The sequence below is a fragment of the Macrobrachium nipponense genome, chromosome 13 (assembly GCF_015104395.2).
Source record: "Macrobrachium nipponense isolate FS-2020 chromosome 13, ASM1510439v2, whole genome shotgun sequence".
In the NCBI taxonomy this organism is placed as follows: Eukaryota; Metazoa; Arthropoda; class Malacostraca; order Decapoda; family Palaemonidae; genus Macrobrachium; species Macrobrachium nipponense.
In genome coordinates, this window is record NC_087206.1 from 77,076,175 (window position 1) to 77,095,514 (window position 19,340).

At 35.2% G+C, this 19,340-nt stretch overlaps 2 protein-coding genes across 2 annotated transcripts in view; both read right to left on the reverse strand.

Annotated features, from left to right (window-relative positions):
* Window positions 1-238: 238 nt before the first annotated feature.
* Window positions 239-12,475, reverse strand: LOC135225542 (tudor domain-containing protein 1-like). Its single transcript, XM_064264813.1, has 8 exons — window positions 12,326-12,475; window positions 10,580-10,731; window positions 9,677-9,820; window positions 8,853-8,969; window positions 5,104-5,220; window positions 4,376-4,643; window positions 3,269-3,395; window positions 239-329 (listed from the first exon to the last, which is right to left on the reverse strand). The coding sequence occupies exons 1-8, from the start codon at window positions 12,462-12,464 to the stop codon at window positions 239-241; spliced, it is 1,155 nt and encodes a 384-aa protein (XP_064120883.1). The 5' UTR covers window positions 12,465-12,475.
* A 3,002-nt stretch (window positions 12,476-15,477) lies between these two features.
* LOC135225869 (uncharacterized) overlaps window positions 15,478-19,340 on the reverse strand; it is a 209,271-nt gene continuing 205,408 nt past the window's right edge. Inside the window, exons 19-21 of the mRNA XM_064265418.1 lie at window positions 17,874-17,981; window positions 16,238-16,382; window positions 15,478-15,623 (exon numbers count right to left, since the gene is read on the reverse strand). The gene's annotated coding sequence lies outside the window, so the exon portion shown is untranslated. The remainder of the gene's footprint in view (window positions 15,624-16,237; window positions 16,383-17,873; window positions 17,982-19,340) is intronic.

Genomic DNA, 19,340 nt, shown 5'->3' on the forward strand with positions numbered 1-19,340 from the left:
TGAAAAAAAATCAATCAATTTAAAATGACCAAGTCTGACTCAACTTCATGTTAAAATAAATGTTCTTGGAAAATTTGCTCAAAGTCTGGATTTCTGAAATGGAAGAACATATTTTACTTGCTAATAGCACAATATTCTGAATAACATACCTTAACTGAAGTCAAAAAGCTTTTTTCATTAGTGTTCATAAGACAATCTATCATTGCTACTCATGGCCTCTTCAGACCACATGTTTCTTTTAACTCTGATTAGGAGGAACCACTTGGTGAAGTTTAACACCAACTGCCATAGCAGGAATATTTAAGCCAATTTCTGGACATTCGCGCAAGCTGTAAGGTTAAAAGAACTTTATAGTTATATTGCAAAAATTAGTTTCAGACTCACTGTATTATTCAGGCACAAATAAACCAAATATTTTCTACAGAGTAACTAACAATATTACTTCATATAACCAGCAACAAGACAACCATCTAAGTTAAAAATTAAATTTGCTAAAAAAGATGAATCCATATATCTTAACTTACCTGATGCACTCTATAATAGAGTTTACAACAAACTATTCAACTCTTCAATCTATTTCTCATATAAAAATGAATATGGAATTTTGATTTCATATCAAAAGTTGGGTTCCTGAGCCAAAACTCCTCCAAAACTCATCTTGTTTAAAGCTGGAAATTCTACTGCGTTTGGATACGTACATATATTCTTATTTCAATCTTTAATAACACCGTACTCTTCTGTTCCAAAGATTTCCTACCTATTTGCCTAGTTACTTTATACTTCATAATGAGACTGAGATATAGACCACCTTCATAAAATACCTCCTACTCTGTTCCAGTTGCTGGACCCACAATTAGTAATTTCCAGTCACTGCTGTATTTACATTTTCTCTTTCTCCCTTATTTTCTTGAATCTTGGTTTGATACTGTAATCACTTTTTCATATTTGCCTCAACACTGAACAGGTAATGGGTTAAGTTTCTCAATACAGCTGAAGGTACAGGCATGCCATTTATCAAAACATACAGTAACAAAAGCTTGCAGTTACCCTAACTACAGTACATTATCATTTATTTTTTCTTTTTTTAATAAGTGAAATGTCTTCCTAATGAAAACACCATAGTCTGTGGAAGCTTGAATTTCAAGTCAATGGTCCCTGTGGGCTTGTTCCATATGAACAGAATCATCTGAACTAATAATAATAATAATAATAATAATAATAGTAATAATAATAATAATAATAATAATAATAATAATAATAATAATAATAATAATAATAATAATAATAATAATAAACAAACAATAATACTTAGGAAGCAGACCCCACTCTCAAGCATACTTTATTAAAAGTAATGGCTACTTCAGCAGCGTTACACTTGTGAGATTCTTCTCTATTTTCCGAACAGCGGCTTTTTGTACTTAATTTTTACATGGGGGGCATGTGGAGAAACGAGTCTTCACCAGGATGCAGCAACCCCGCAGATATGGACATTACATCAATGACACCTTTGTTCAAGTCAACACCGAGGATGAGGTAGAAGCCCTCCGTCAGGCATTTCAGCAGTGCAGCATGCTGAATTACACAGTTCAATACAGCATCGACCATCAGCTCCCTTTCTCGACGTCCATGTGGAGTAAGCGGAAGATGGCCTCCGTACTTGTCCACACAAGAAGACCAACCTTGGACTTTGCCTCAACAGTGACAGTAAGTGCCCCGCCATATTCAAAAGCATGACCGTCAGGGCCTTTGTCAGGAAAGCCCTCTCCCACTGCTCAACCTGGCAGGACACTCATCAGGAACTTGACCGCGCCTCCCAAGTACTCGTAAATAACAGGTATTTGAATAAATTTATAAGTATTGAACCGTCCGTACAGCCCTGGAGAAATGCTACAGTAGTGAGAGCCTGCAGCCCCGCTCCCAGGATAATATCAAACTGATAATAAAGCCTTCATGAGTTCGCATTACCGTAAAGAAGAGGACTCCGTTAAGAAGATTATTTCCGACAATGTAATCCCTGATCGATGATATCAAGAAAATTGACTTAATTATATATTACCATAATCGGAAGACGTGCGACCTAATCATGAAAAATAACTCCTCCCCGCAGATACGAGATAACATGCCATGCCCGATCCGCGGTTGCAGTGGCACCTACATTGGTATGACTAGCATGTGCCTGTCTAAGAGACTCTCCTGCCACGCCAAAGAGGGGGCTATTAAGAACCACACCCGTACCAACCATCAAGAGGCCATCTCCTGGGATGTGATCATCCAGAACACTAAGATCATCGGGAAGGCCCTGATGCCATCGGTTACGCTGCTGGAGGCGCTTCTCATCCAGCAAATAAAACCAACACTGAATACGATGCATGAAGAATTTCTCCTCACCCCACGAGTATGAGAAGGCCTGCCACCAACAATGACACCACCAACGCCCCCGAACAAGACACTCCTGCAGGCAACGATGATCATATTAGCTGTGACGTCCCGCAGCGTATTGCAACGTCCAACAACGTTACCGCACAGCTCAGAAGGTCTAGATGGCTGCAGAGCCTGCAGCTTTGCAACAATTGACTCGGAGAAAGTGGCTCGAGACCTGGCCAAGCCACCAATGAAAAAGAAGACTTACCCCCACCAGCCAATAGGAGATCAGCATGGGGCAGACCCTGCTGATGCCCCAAATATGAGGAGGATGGACACCACACCAAAAGCAGTCCACTCTCAGCTTCCTAACCCAGAGGATGTCTGGCAGCTCCAGATGAAAGTTCGCTTTAAGAGAGAGAGAGAGAGAGAGAGAGAAGAGAGAGAGAGAGAGAGAGAGAGAGAGAGAGAGAGAGAGAGAGAGAGAATGACTTTGATGACTATGATATCATAGTTTATCAGTAAAATTCAAAATATACACACCAATTTTGACACTGTATTTGATCATGACCTCTATAGGCGCTTCTACTAGCCTCTTTAATTAGCACGGAAAAAGACGCTATTCGGAAAATAGAGAAGAATCTCTACAAGTGTAACGCTGCTGAAGTAGCTATTACTTTTAATAAAATACTAATAATAATAATCAATAATAATAATAATAATAATAATAATAATGGGGAATTTTCCCCCAATTTTCCCCCTTCAAATGACTTGTAATTATGATCACATCAATTACAAGTCATTAATTAATTAATAATAATAATAATAATAATAATAATAATAATAATAATAATAATAATAATAATAATAATAAACTGAACAACATCTTTACAATATGGTGCCTTACTTTTTAACCAAGATATCTTCCAAGTTCCAGTATCTACAAAACATGGCAGTAATCTGGCTCTGTGTCTTTGCAATGACCTGAACTCGATACCATTCCTCTGTAGAAAACATCCCTAGGTATATTCCTCCTGTAAAAACAAAAGTAATGGTGTGCCATATGTTAATTACTAAATTCTCAAATCTAAGAAACTGGCTATTAATACAGCAATACATCAATCTTAGGCGATTCAAGTTCTGCGAATTCACAATAGCGCAAAGTTTTCATTGGAACATAAACTAATTATCATACGCGAGTATTTCACAGACTCATGAACGAAAACGCAACATTTTCAAATCCTGGAGAAAAAACCTGCAAAACTGTTTGTTTAATTTTCTATGTAATTTATAAGTTTTCAAGCTTTTATGTGTAAATTACATAACATTAAATAATAATAAAAAAAAATTCTCTCTTTTACTGAGATGAAAGAATTTTTATGTTACATGTATGTAATATCCACAAAGTAGGCCAAGAAGGTTAAACATGTCAATACACTAAGTGTATACTATACGTACGTATACTTGTCTGTTAGCTCTCCCTCTCAAAAATGTTTTTATAACAAGATGTACAGAGTGCTAATGTGATAATAAAAACAAACCAAATTGAAAAAAGTGGAATGTCAGTTTGTTTATGTCAGCATGAGTGAAATGCACAATGCAACTGTTTAAAAAAGCTAGAAAGTAATGTAACCTCGTCCAAATAATTCAAAAATTATTTGTATATCCTCCTGTACTGTGTAATTTTTTACAATAAATAGTTTAATGAGAAGTTTATATACAATAATGTATAATCAGTGTTATTCACAGATTAGAATGCTACCTAAACAGCATAACAGCATAATGGTAAGTTCAATCAATGATAACTAGGTATATTTTTTAATGAATATCTTTTCAGACCTAATAGGTCTCTTTCCTTGTTCCATGGATGTGAGGGACAAGACTGAGCCATCCAGATTATAGGATTACCAAGCAATAACAGATGTTTGATAATCATTAAATATTTTTCTATCAGCATCACAGTTAATCCTAATAAAACAATAAAAGATTAGATTCACATTTAAACACAACATACCTATCTGTGGGTCTTTCACACTTGCATATGATGAGGGATCACTATTAACTAAAAAAAAGAAACTTTGATAAGCAGCAACTGATGCTTCCAGGAGGCATTCATACTCTGATGTACCCTCAGAAAATAGTACTGGAGAAATATAAACAGAAGCTGGATCTTTAATTGCTGTGACCTTTACTCTAAATTTCTCAAAGGGATTATTGGGTAGACTTAGAGATGGTAAATTTACTGAAGGAAAATCCATTTGACTTGCTTCATCTTCAACTACCTGTAAAAGATAAAAAAAGTAAAATCTTTTGATTTTTCATTTTCATGCTGTCTGAAAATAAAAACTCAAGCCTCTACCCATTCCACACATCTCAAGTTACCTTTAACCATTTATATTACTGAACAGCTTTTATTCCTTACTCTATGAACTAAACTGTTTATTCACTGAATATAGAATTTTTTTTCATAATTTCTGTTCTTAATCTAGGTGTTGCATCAGCTTTACATTATTTACCTCTACTGTGCATCTATGTGGACAACAGACATGCCCGTGCACAACAAATTATCAATACTAAGAATACAAACTTAATGGGGAAACTTATTTATGGGTAGCAGCCCTCTTCCACCTTGAATATGTGGTCTCCTCATGGCCAAAATAGGAGACAAAACAATTGCAATTAAGAGGAATACAATTTTCTGAAGCAATTCAAGTTAATTTCAATAAAATACAATAGACTTACTACATCACAGGAATCTTCCTCCAAACTTAGCATGGGCTTAACTATTTTACATACTTTCATCTTGTTCACTAATAATGATATACAAATCCAGTTGTGTTCTTTCACCAAGAGACGGACCTGTTAAATATAGAATTCACAGTTGATTACAAGTGACTCTTGAGCTGGTCCTAGTGCCAGTAGAAACCAAAGAGGGGAAGTAACCCCAGATAGTGCCAGTAAAAAACAAAGAGAAGTAACCCCAGAAAGGTTGTTGATGCCTGAAATCCTTCTGGAAGGGGATTCCCCTTCCAAACAATAACCTCTCTGCCTCCTGCTCCCCTTCTCATGTCTTCCATACACTAACAAAAGCCTTCCATAAAGGTAAGAGTGATGTTAATGGTTCATTTATTCCCTATAAAATTTAGTTTTTGTTAATATTTTTTGCGGGGGTCTGGAATGCATTCATTATATTTACATAATTCCTTATGGAATTATTGTTTTGGTTTTCGTACATTTCCAACTTCGTGGGAGGTTCGTTATGATTGGTTATGTATCAAAACTAATTCATATGGAGCAAGCCCATTAAAGGGAGCATTGATCTGAAATTAAACTTCCAAAGAATATGGAGTTATTAGGAAAAAGTAAGATGAGGTAAAAGGAATTACAGAAAGAAGAGACCCTACTTATTAAATAAAGGGAAGAAATTAAACATAGATAAAATGCATAAAAATGCAAGGAAAATAGTATTAGGGAGGAATATATGTGGGTGTGTATCTGTAAGTGTTTACATAATAAAAATATGGAATGTTAGTCCATATATATAAAAGACTAAAACTAAGAGGTCAACCAGATTGCTTGCAGGAATGTGATCAGACCAGAGACGATAAAGTATGTAGGCTAAGATGACGTGCCGTCATCTGTGTTCATTCATTTGTTTTGAAACATTAGTCCAAGCTCCCTGCTTGAGACAACTACCGCGACCTATAATTCAAATGGCCTACGTGATCTCTAATGTGTCTCATTTTGTATGTATGTTCATATGTTCGAGCTACTGTCTGCTCCTTTATGACTTGTAACCGAGATGTAGAACAGAACAGAATAGAGTTAGCCATCATCATTGGCAGACCTGTACCTCTTTACCTAAGCTTTATCATGTAGAAGAGAACAGAATAGAATTAGCCATCATCATTGGCAGAAGCGATCAAGCTATCGTCATTAGAAGACCTGTACAATCATACCTGATCTTCACCATGTAATTTCAGAAGAATATATGTATTTTTATACTTCGTGGTTTCTACAAGATAACCTCACATCATTGCCGAATCATCATGAGTAAACACATTCGTCGTCATAACCAAGAAGATAATACCGACTTCGTAAGTGATCTACAAACCCCAAGACACTCCAATGAATATGGAAGTGCAATACCAACCGACTTAGCGTAAGATTATCGCAAGTCCTAAACATTACCTCACAGGGCGCCTTATTATACAAGGCAACAGCCCTAAAATTGGTGGCAGCTTCCCAGAAGAACTCTTCAAAGTCTTCCGAAGAAAAGAAAAACCAGAATAATAAATCATGTATCATCAGAAGTCAACGACGACGAAAACAAGAGATTCTTCAAGCAACTTATTATCATCGTTTAGTGAGCGACTTCAGAAAACAACAAGAACTCTTCAACGACGACGAATATTAGGGCTTTTGTTCCCTTGTATAATAAGGCGCCCTATGAGGTAATGTTAGACTTGCGATAATCTTACGCTAAGTCGGTTGGTATTGCACTTCCATATTCATTTGGAGTGTCTTAGGGTTTGTAGATCACTTACGAAGTCGGTATTATCTTCTTGGTTATGACGACGATGTGTTAAACTCATGATGATTCGGCAATGATGCGAGGTTCTTGTAGAAAACACGAAGTATAAAAATACATATATTCTTCTGAAATTACATGGTGAAGATCAGGTATGATTGTACAGGTCTTCTAATGACGATAGCTTAATCGCTTCTGCCAATGATGATGGCTAATTCTATTCTGTTCTCTTCTACATGATAAAGCTTAGGTAAAGAGGTACAGGTCTGCCAATGTTGATGGCTAACTCTATTCTGTCTACATCTCGGTTACAAGTCATAAAGGAGCAGACAGTAGCTCGAAACATATGAACATACATACTGCTATGTTTATTGAAACGCCTCGCCTTCCCAGCAGTTTTTTTTTTAATATTAGTTATAAAAGAAGCAGCCATGACCTTCTCCTAAAGCAACTGATGTTGGGAGAGAGATGAGCATGTTGTAGGGAGGTTATTTCCGGTCTGACGGAAGCTTAGGGTAAAAGAGGCAAGTCATAAGAGTAGCTAGGCTTCGAGATGGATCTTAGGGACCTCTACAATAAGACCTCTTTTTCCTTCCCAATTTGCTGGTTGTTGTGATAACTTTCAGGCAATGCCCGAGGCGGTATTTGGAAGCCCCGTGATTCAAAAAAACAACCAGGATCTCCCTCAGTCCTCTGTAATCTGTGACCAGGACAGATGTCCAGCCGGCCAGCCTCCCAGACTTAAGCCTATCGGCTCGGCGTACTGGCGGGCACGAACCCAGACTGAACAAAGTCAGGCCGCATTCTTCCACAACGATACACTGAATATTGCATCCAGGTACGTCTAAAAGTGTAAACTTCAACCCAGCACCTTTTACTACCATACGACTCTTGCTAATTTCATTTTCAAGTCTCATTTTTACCCCTTCTACATCAAAAGCCTTTGTCCTCATTGGGCCACGTGCTTCCTTTGTGACTTGTTAAAGACCAAGCCTTCAGTGCATACCTCAGTGAAACATTTAGAGTTTCCTTCCCCCAGTGTTAGAGAATTAATCAGCCTTAACCAAAGCAAGAAGTCATTTTTCTTTTATCTTGTTTAATCTGGGATTCTTTTCCAGATTCCATGAGTCACGTGCCCATACCAGTCTCTCTCCCAGCCCGCAAGTGTTGCAATACCCAAGTTTATGAAACCAGCTTGAATTAATCCATTTTGAGCCAGCTATTATCCATTTGTGAGAGATATATAAGTCCCAACGTGGGGACGCTGCATTTACCTTTTCTCCAGGCCAGTAAGGGCTTTTTGTAAATAAATAGCTGTAAAGTAACGAGCTGAGTTTTCTGGCGACCTATCCTCTTGATTAATTGCCCATTTATAACCTACGTTTTACGGTAAGTTAAAGCAATTTCCTCTTGAAATCCCTCAATTATTTCTGTTTACGTATAAAGCCTCTCTCAAGGCCGGGCTAAATACGTAACAATACAAAATGAGACACATTAGAGATCACGTAGGCCATTTGAATTATAGGTCGCGGTAGTTGTCTCAAGCAGGGAGCTTGGACTAATGTTTCAAAACAAATGAATGAACACAGCTGACGGCACGTCATCTTAGCCTACATACTTATCGTCTCTGGTCTGATCACATTCTACAAGCAATCTGGTTGACCTCTTAGTTTTAGTCTTTTTAGTATATATATGGACTAACATTCCATATTTTATTATGTAAACACTTACATATCTACACCTCCTAATAATTTTCAAATTTTTAAGAGTTCCCTGGGGCAGAGATGACATAATCTACCTTCACACCACTTGGAAAATGGTCGCTCAAGTGAAAAAACACAAGTCCCATATTTTAAGGCTTAAAAAACTGTAAAAAAAAAAAAAAAAAAAAAAAAAAAAAAAAAATTCAATATAGTACTACATGGAATATTTACACTGATAATCTTCTTTTAGAACTTACCTGTAATGGTTTTCCGGGTGTAGGTGTTTCCATAACTGTGACAAGGCATTCTTTCTCGACTATTGATTTGTGAATAAAATCTAACACTTCTGTCTGCCAGAAACCTTGCATATTTCTCTGAAAATTATTCCATATTAAACAATACGAAAAAAAGATTATGCAAATGTCACCACAATAATATATTAATTATTACCATTATATTACTTGACATATGATTAGTACAAGTCACAAAAATGTACTTCTACCTTCTAACAAACCACTTAGCATTCACAATTCAATGTGTAACTCTTTCAAGATATTTTATTTCATAAGCTTTAAAAAATAATTTGCATAGAAAAGAAAAAAAAAGTACGCACTGACAACTGACATCTTATGTCACGCAAATTGCCAAAATGAGGATGTATACTATCACTTACGTTCACATCTTTCAGCATTTTCCCTAACACCTGAAGATCTAATTTTCCTAAAAACAAACAAACCTTAAGTGTCAGAAAATATTCTGAATGGAGCAAAGATTATCCACTTGCTAAAAAGTATGAGAAGTAACAAACTGTAATTCTTATATGTTTCCAAGTACTTCCACATAATAGGGAATGATGACAGAATGTGATATTGTTGCACTTGATATATCTAAAATGGTTTCTTTTGAAAAAAAAGTCACTCATCTGCATGAAGATATTTTGATTTAGTCTTACACACTGGCAATTAAATAAATGGTTATTGCACTGAAACTATATACTCATAACAAAAGTATTCTAAATTTGGGGTAAAAACAGGCCAAATGAAGATCGCAGCTACAAATATAAAAATAAAACTCAACTTACGGGTTCTGTTTGATAGAGAACTGCTTTGCAACACTGAATTGGTACTTGGTCGTACACTATATTTCTTCTCAAATCTGAGAGCATCACTACATCTGTGTTACCGTAATCCACAAACTGAACTAACACGTTTCCTTTCTCTAATAGCTAGGGAAAAAAGAAGAAAAAAGTAAAACTAAATTGGTATTCAAATAACCACCCCAGGTTTTAAATATCTGATTCCATCGGTTACTTTATTCAAATACGGTTTATTGATATCTTTAAAAAAGCAACCAAAAAATATACATAAATAAAATAAAAAAATGGATACTCTGAGGGGTCTTTGATGCAGACACATAATTTATTTAATTCTAATATATTTTACACCCATAAATGGATTTGTTTCTCTATTTCAAGACTCATGCAACACTAAGAAATTTTTAATAAAAGCAGGATATCTCCAGATAAAGGGATTTTGACGTAGGAAAAATCTATTTCTGGGCGAGGGGAAGCCGTGTCGCCCAGTGAAATACGTTCCTTTAGCGCTATTTCTAAGGTAAAATATTGCTATAATACCAGAGAACTGCTAAATTGGACATGTCAGAATATTCTGACTCGCTCACCTTTATTTTAAAAGGTTGTCGGTTATGGATCCGGGGCGAGTGAAATACACTACCACAGCAACCTCTCCAATTAGCCTTTTCCACATCAAAACCCTTTAGAAAAGGGGATCAATAACATTTAATTTACATTTGTTTATAAAAAATACCTGCTAATGACGATACATACTGTAATATAGTTACACACACCTCTCTATACTTCAGTGGTTCATTCATTTCAAGTAAAAGTTTTTAAAATTCTATGGAGTCAATGAATGAACTTAATCAAAATAAATTTAACAGACAAACCAACACTTATATCACTTACTTTAAGAACAGTAGCTCGATGCCACTTGTTATCTATGAAAAATTTAGCAATGACAGGATCACCAATACTCCAGCACAAATCATCATCAGATGGGAGGGAATTAGCAACCAGTATAGAGAAGCCCTCACTCATTGTTTGCAATGTTTCCATATCTGCAAACAGAAGGGTAGGTTACATTTTGTGGGTTTTGACTTTTGTTAATAAAAATTACATTATTTTTATTAATATAATTTATTATTATTATTAATGAAATCTGATATGGAAGGGAAGCCAATTATGGAAAACACTAAGAGAGCAGAGCAAAACCTGTGAAGTGAAACTCATACCAACTTGATCAACAAAAGAGAATTTACACCAAATCTGAACTTCTGAGGTTCCCAATTATTCAACAACAAAATGAGAAGATCATTCCATAATTTGTTACAAGAGGAAGAGAACTTTTATAAACTGAATAAAAGACAAGACTGTTAGATTTCATATACAGTGGGGGCCTCGCTTAGTCGTGGATCAGGCAATCACGGATTCAGTTAATCACTGGCTTTTCCTTGGACCACTTCTCAGTCTACTATATCTGGTATGAATGGCAGCATCCCAGGCTTGTCGTGGTAGGCTAAGCCTCGTCCGGTTCCGATAACCAGCAAATGCATGAACAGATTCACATTGATATTAACTGACAATAAAGGTAATAGAACCATTCTCACCGTATATATTATTGGCATATCTTAATAATATATAGCCTATTCATGGAATAATTCCACATCATTGACATCAACTTGTAGTTGAGTGGCCAGCAGAAATGTAAACATTGAGTTACACTTCACAGTGACCTTTGTCATTCTTAATCTTAGAAATGTTAATAGTAGTAGCGAAATTACAGTAGTAATAACATTTAGGAAAACATTAATTTTCAATTCGAACTTCATTATTGTTTTGGTATAACATAATCATCTTCTCTGAACGCTGCAGTCATACAAACGATAATTGTCATAGATTATCGTATTGTTGTTTACGATCGGCGACAAAGCGTATACGTAATAAAAACCATTTTTACCTTATATATTATTGCCATATATTCATAATAAAATGCATATCTTATATATATTGGCATATCTTCATAAATAAAAAGCCTTTTCAAGGAATAATTCCTTGGGGAATGCATTTTTCAAGAGACAAAAATACACTTTACAAGTTTACAGTATGCACTGATTCAATCATACTCGAGTTTCATATGCAACGATCTCTAATTGCAGCTAAACCTTTGTTAAAAAGATTCAGCAATAACCAAAATCAGGATAGGATGGATGCGTAAAGAATATCATCTGCCTAACCAATATACATATTGGAATACAATGACAGAAATCCTGTTAATGAATGGAACAAAATATAGAATTTAGGCAAAAGGCCAAGCATGAGGACTTATGAGGTCATTCAAGGCTGAAAGGGAAATTGAGAGTAGAAAGATTTGAATGGAGTAACAAGAAGAAAATCCTTGCAGTTGCAATATGAAACAACTGTTAGGGGAGGGGATAGCAAAATGGAAGAAAGCGAATATGAATGAAAGCACAGTAATAAGAATGAAAAGGGTTGCAGGTTGGGGGCTGAAGGGACACTGCAAAGAATCAAGTCATGATTACAGTGCACCAAATGAAGTGTCACTGACAGCATTACCCACCTACATGAAGAGTATTCAGCTGGCCTAGCAAAGGCATTTTGATAACTGACATAAAAAAAATACTTTTAACTCACTTTTCAAAGGCTGCAGATAAATAATTCCACGGTCATCGACATATGATGGATAAGCAACAAACACTGAAGATACTGGAAGCTCACAGGGGATCCAACCAGAAAAATATTTGCTTACATTCACTTCATCATAACTTGACATGGATTGATCACACTCCTATAATCAATGAATCATTTGGTCAAAATACTATCAAAGCATATATGTTGGTGATACGTTATTCAAGCAGTAACAGACATGATGATGATGATAATTTAATTTCCAAACAAATGAAAAATTATGTAAAATTATTTATTAACAAGAAAAAATAGATACACTTCTGACAACTCACAACTGAATATCATTAAATATCTTAAATTTTGGAACATATTAATCAGATATTCAGATCTAAAGGTGGAACACGGAGAAAATCCCACAGTTGCACAATGAAACAATAGTTAAGCAGGGTTGGACAGTAAGACTGAAGAAATCAAGAGAGGAGGAAAGAGCAAAAGACTAAAACATGAGTACTCCTTGGGACCAAAGTACACTACAAAGAACTTTAGATAAACACTAAAATGTCAAAACAAATTTTGTCCAAAAAGCATTATTTCAAATCTAGTGTTGTGAGTTCCCTTATGGCTGGCACATACAGTATTTCAGACTTCCTTTCTTCTTCATTGAATGGTAAACTTTGGGTTGGAGAATGGCCTCTTACTCTACAGAAAGAAACTTTCAATGTAACAGTACAACTAAAAAGAGTAAAACTATACACACCAAATCTGATGTAGCGCACAGTATGCTCACGATCAAGAATAAGAGTTACCATGAGGAAACAAAAACTTTACTATGAAGTTTTGTTCCAAAAAGAATATAAAATACTGGAAAATGAAATAAATTAGCTTACAACTGACTACAAACAGCAAAGCATTTGTCTTTTTTCCAAAATAATATGCAACAACCATTTGAAGCCCCTTCCATAAAGAACAGTATACAGTTTTCAGGTGATAACACCATTAGGAGCCACACAGTGTCTGGGGGGGGGTTAACTCAAACCTTATATGCAGAGTATGTAAATCACACTATAAGTATGAATTATATAAAAAGAAAAAAAAATTGGGGTGGGGTTTGATAATAAAAAAGAAAAGCCAGGAATATAAGCTTCCTGCTGACAAGAAGACGTAGGTCTGAAGTAAATCCCGAACCTGGGTTATTACATAAGTAGTAACAAAAAAAAAAAAAAAGTTATGGTATGTAAAAGGAGCAACAATGGTGATGGAACCTGAAAGTTAAATTCCTGTGAACTTCATATGGTGTGTTTTTACATGCACTTAATAAGAAATAAACCCTTTGCTTCAACCAACAGCTTAAAGAAAGGTATATACTCTATCATGAAATCCATTTGTCCTATCACTTTAAACTTATATTCCTAGGCTTAATATTACAGTATTATGTGCAGCTAGTGTATCCATGGCCCTACTTTTGAATTTAACTCGATCTTCACAAAGAACCTTTACTTGACCATCCATCCTGGCAAAAAAAAGAAAGGACTCATTTGTGGATGGGATGTTTAGCAGTCAATATTTCTTCTCTTAAAGGTTTCTTTAAAAAACACATCCAACCAACTACACCATTTTTAGAGATAATGTTCACAAGCCCTCAACACAACCACAGGCGGAAAGCGCCACAGAATATTAGCAACTAAACTCATAGGTTAACTAGTCTGCATATAATCAACATAGACAGCAGAGTACTCGCAGTAACACAAAGGAAAAAGGGACAACAGATTCTAAATACAAAACACTATGCTCACTAAGTCAAGTAAAAACAACAAACCATTAATAATTTGGCAGAAGTAGAAGAAAAAGTAAAATGAATAATAAAATGGATAGCAGAATGCACTTATGAGTGGTCTAGGCATCAGTAAAGGGGCATTTACTGTCAGTACAATATGGTGCAACTAGAGAGCTGTTGCGCAGAGTAAGGACAATATATAAATAATGGGTTTAAAATGAACTAACAAAATGTCTGACAATCATACACTTATCAAAAGCATATGTTTTGATATGTATACCCTCTCTACTGTACTATTTCAAGTTATGGTATATCTATTTTAGGTAAACTGACATTCTGTTTACATAAAACAAAAAACTATGACAACAGATGTACTTACTGGCAGGGTAATGCTAGCCCTTCTTGAATAAGTAATTCGTTAACTGAAACAAACGTGACAGAATTGGCTTCAAAGGGGCCACCTAGTTTCTCTTCAGTGAATTCAATGTAAGCTGGAATCACTTCAATTTTAAATCTGGATGTTGCTGAACGTCTCCTTCATTAAATTAAGAGAAAAACTTTGAATCTACTGTACAATACGTATTGTAATATATATAATGTTGTAAAATACAATAAATAATCAATACCATTTTTATATAAATAACTTCAGTCCATATCATTTCAGAGTCCAAACTAATTTCTGTTTCTTCTAATACTTGCCAGCTACAGCACTGTGGATTTTTTAAAATCCACAACTGATGTACAACAAACTACAGTGCAAGTTCTTGAGACCATAAGAATATTATCATACCAGCAATTCATTAACAACCAACTGAAGCTGTTACTGATTTGCAAAGAGGATATAAACAACTCAGTTCTCATGCTGTGCATTTCTTTGCTTGGCTTAATTTTTTGTTGGCTGATACTAATCTAACACATCACATTGCTTTACAAGATATTAATTATTTATTATATCTTACCTCTTTAAAAAAAATTAAGGAGTCATAAACAAATTAGTATTGTTTAACATATAAGTTCCCCTACTTTTTTTGTAACCTCATGTGGCTTCCTCCAAAACAGAAAAAAGCTTAGGGCTACTCTATCTACACAACAACAGCTTTTTCAACTTTTCTGATACACCTGTTCACTTCTTCACTCTAGATCTTATGTTACTGTACACGAACATACCTAGATTAATGAGTGCATGCTGGTTAATTTACAAGCTTTAAATATAACACACAATACTCCTTTTGTAAAGATAAGTGAATGCTCTTTCAAGTAAGACAACAAATATAAAAATGATGCAATGCATAAGTATATCTAACTGATACTTACATGTGGCGTCATGTACAGTCTATCTTTATTTGATAGAAGTTCTTCAAGACAATCCTTTGAGATACCTGGCCATGCCATTTTGGTCCCACCTGGAGGAATAATGTCTGCTAGTCTCACTGAAAGACTTAATGGCTTTGTTTCAGCCAAGCCTTCTGGTAATTTGAAGAGATCTGCTTGTTTAACTTTCTGAATTCCACCACAATCAATAAAGTGCACCTTGAAAAAAAATTAGTGACATGAATACAAAGTCACTTTTGAATTTTGGTGAATGTTAGCTGACAAGGCGGGTAACCCAACATGTGCTCAAAAGCTAGAAAATTTCAAGATTTTATAGCACAAAATTCAAGACCTATTCTGTTCAGACCTTGCCCTTTAAAGTTCATTAAGATCATCATATAGTTTAACCAGACCACTGTGCGGGTTTATTCATCTCTTGCAGAAATAGCCCCTTTCATATTCAGATTACATATGACCTAGTCAAGTCATCATTACCATAACTACACCCAGAACCATCCATGTCTCGAGATATCAATATGAATTAGTTTTCATTAGACAAAAAGAAGAGTTTTACTTGTTTCCCAAACAGGTTTCTTCTCACCAACGACACTAATACTACTGATACCTTAAAAACCTAGGCCACGTGCAGAAAAGCAGCTATTGTTCTTTACAGTAATGCACAAAATGACCTTTCCCTTGGGTTTCATGAAGTGTTACAGCATGCAGCTTTCTCTTTAAACGTCCACGTTATTGTACATTTCTTCCCACATATAATGGCAAAATTCAAGACATGTCACCATTTACATAAATTACCAGAAAAAATCAACACATACCAAAAATTCATGATCTGTCACATCTAATAACTTGACACGAGCATAGGTGCTTGGCTTATAACTGGCTATGCAAACATCACCAATCTCAGGACTGATGTTGGATGATGTTTTAGTCTGCATCTCTTGTATTAATTTATCTTGAAGTCTGCAAAATGAAATTATATGTATAACTAATAAAAACAGCAGTATTAAAAAATTAGACTGCTAATACCGTTATCTCGGAAGCTAATAGGTACGTACATATTACATTTCCACCCATACACAATCTCATTCACGTTTTTGTTATCATATACTTTTCACTGACTTTTTTATGTATTCTTATTTATTGTATTCCATCAAAGATGCAGAATAAGAGATTCAACAATGGAGGATAGTATTAACTTTGGTCTCCAAAATGAGAAAACATTATCACTGTAATTTGAGTTTGTTTATATATTTATCAAGCCTGTAAAACTCTATCAGTTTCACAAGATTTCCAGCATATTTTTTCTGTTTAAACGAAGCTAATTTTGCCACATGCTGAACCTAGTAGGATTATAAGGTTATTTGCATGAATCACAAACCATAGTTTCACCACTGGCATGAATTACTAGTTTTCCTTGCAATGCAAATGGAGGAGGAGGATTGACCCTGATTTCAGATATCTGCTTAGCATCTGTTCCAGCCTTAACTAATATTGAAAGGAAATTTTTAACCAACTTTATGGAAAAAGCATGGGTCTCTTGATACCTAAAACAGTCCTTTTTCTGATGGTTCTTCATTATGTTAAATTTACTCTTATTTTCAGTGTAAGATTAAAAAGATCCTATCAAACTGTAAAGGAGTAGGGAGGTTAAGATCCAGATAGTGTTTTTTCTGGTATCATATCATAAGCAGTCTAGGATATGCTCCCGTAAAAGTGATGTGTTTATTTGTAATGTAATGGCTGTTTGTAAATCTGATTCTTCTGCTATACCAAATGGCAAAAAGTTTTATCAGGAGTTTTTCATTGTCATGATGGAAACATACCAACTCATCAAGATACTATTCACTGTACCAAAAGATCACCAGTGATAAGAAACTAAAAGACATTATCCTTAACTGTAGCACAAAATCTCAAGTCCTTTATCAGAAAAGTGCATAGGCTTCTTTGCCAACCGAGCAGACCTACTACATTATTCAGTTTCACCTTGCTAAGACATCCGAAACATTTTACTGAATAACTTTTACCTAAAACAAAACCAACTTAATTATATCCAGAACAAAATGCTAACGTATGCAGGTTTCTATGCCACCGCTGAGCACACCTCTATATCTATTCAGTATCATCTAGCCAAACCATTTTGAAACTTTACTGAATAACTATTACAGGCAGTCCCCGGGTTACATCAGGTGGTTTTAGTTAATTCGTTCTGGACTTAAGGCGCTTGCCTCATGATGCTGTTAACCTGCTTTATAGAACCTGTATCCCAGACTTCAAGCACTGTTTTGCTTTTATGTATTCCCATCATAATGATGATGATTCCGGTTAAGGGGATTTTGGCCTACAGCGGCCTACCGGGGAACGGAACCCCCACCATAAACCCAGGGACTGCCTCTACTGAAGCATAAATATAACTGCAAACTATTGGGTAAGAAGTTCTGTAATTGTACATACTCCTTGAATACAGTGGACATTAGGTCTGTCGCATATGGATACAAGATGGAGATGTCACTGAGAGACATGTCACTTCCTCTTATTTCTCGATATATATCCCCCAAGTTTCTGGAAATACAAGAAATGGATTAAGTAGAAAATACTATGCAAAACCTGTTTGATACATGTACAGTAATTCATCAATAACATTAGTAAACTCACATTAAATGGGAAAGTTTACAGCATACACATAGTTAAAAAAAAATTGTTTTTTGAAATATAACAGCACCTTTACTGTATTCGAAATATCACTGTACCTTTATTAGTGCTTGAGACTACAAAATCCTTGTTTAGTGATATCTCCATAATATCTACATCAAGAATAAAAGAAATCATACACATCTATTTTAGCCCAAGAGAGCCATTCTTCAACCCTTCCATTTTCCGTGTTTAAGATAAAAAAAAATCATATGCATGCAGTGACCACCAGTATTCGCAGGGGATGTACCCCCCCCTACAATAGCTAAATTCCGTGAATAATTGATACCCCTCTAAAAAGGTTTATAACTGCCTATTTTTGATAGTTCAAAGACTAAAAAAGCTCTAAAAATGTTAATACCTGAGTATTTTAAGTTAAAAAAAAAAAATGCATTTACAGTCACAAAAATTACATAACAATAGTACAGTAATTAGTGAATATTTCTCCATGAAAAATACTGCGAATAGGCAAATTTTCAGTAAATAATATGTTCCATAGGAAAAATCTGCGCACTGACAAGTCACTAATCCGGAACCAAGAATAGGCAGGGGTTGACTTTACTCCCTTTGCCTCAATACCAATACAGTAGAGCCTCTGTTTTCGACGCTAATTCGTTCCAGAAGGAGCGTCGAAATTCAATTATTTCGAGAACTGAATCAAGTTTTTCCCATAAGAAATAAGTAAAGAAAATGATTAATCCGTTCTTGACCATCAGTTATACCCTAACCTTGCCTTTTTATACAATACATTACATGTAAATTACAACTAAATAAGTTAAAAGTAAATAAATATCATGTTAAATGTATATTTATAATTTTAAATGTATAATAGTATACAGTATAAAAGAAAACTGGCCTGCGTCCAACCGATTGTTGACCAAGCGCCATAGGCTACCTAGGTAAATAGTAAGTAGAACGTAGCATAGTGGGTAGGCATAAAACGTGTTGCTAACATAATAAAAACATTGAAAAGCAAGTCTAATTATTACATTAAATTAATAAAACTATTAAAATTAAACCCAACTTTATATTTATCAAAAACTTACGAAATTTGCCTACAGTAAGTCGGCATTTAAGGATGTAACCGTAAACAAACATACTGCAGCCCTGGTGTTTATAGCGGGGACTATGGTAGTAAACAAACCATATCGTCGCTATAAGCCTAGAAACATTTACATTAGATATTAATTTATGGTAAATCTTATACGGAGTCGACTGCAATACTGTATA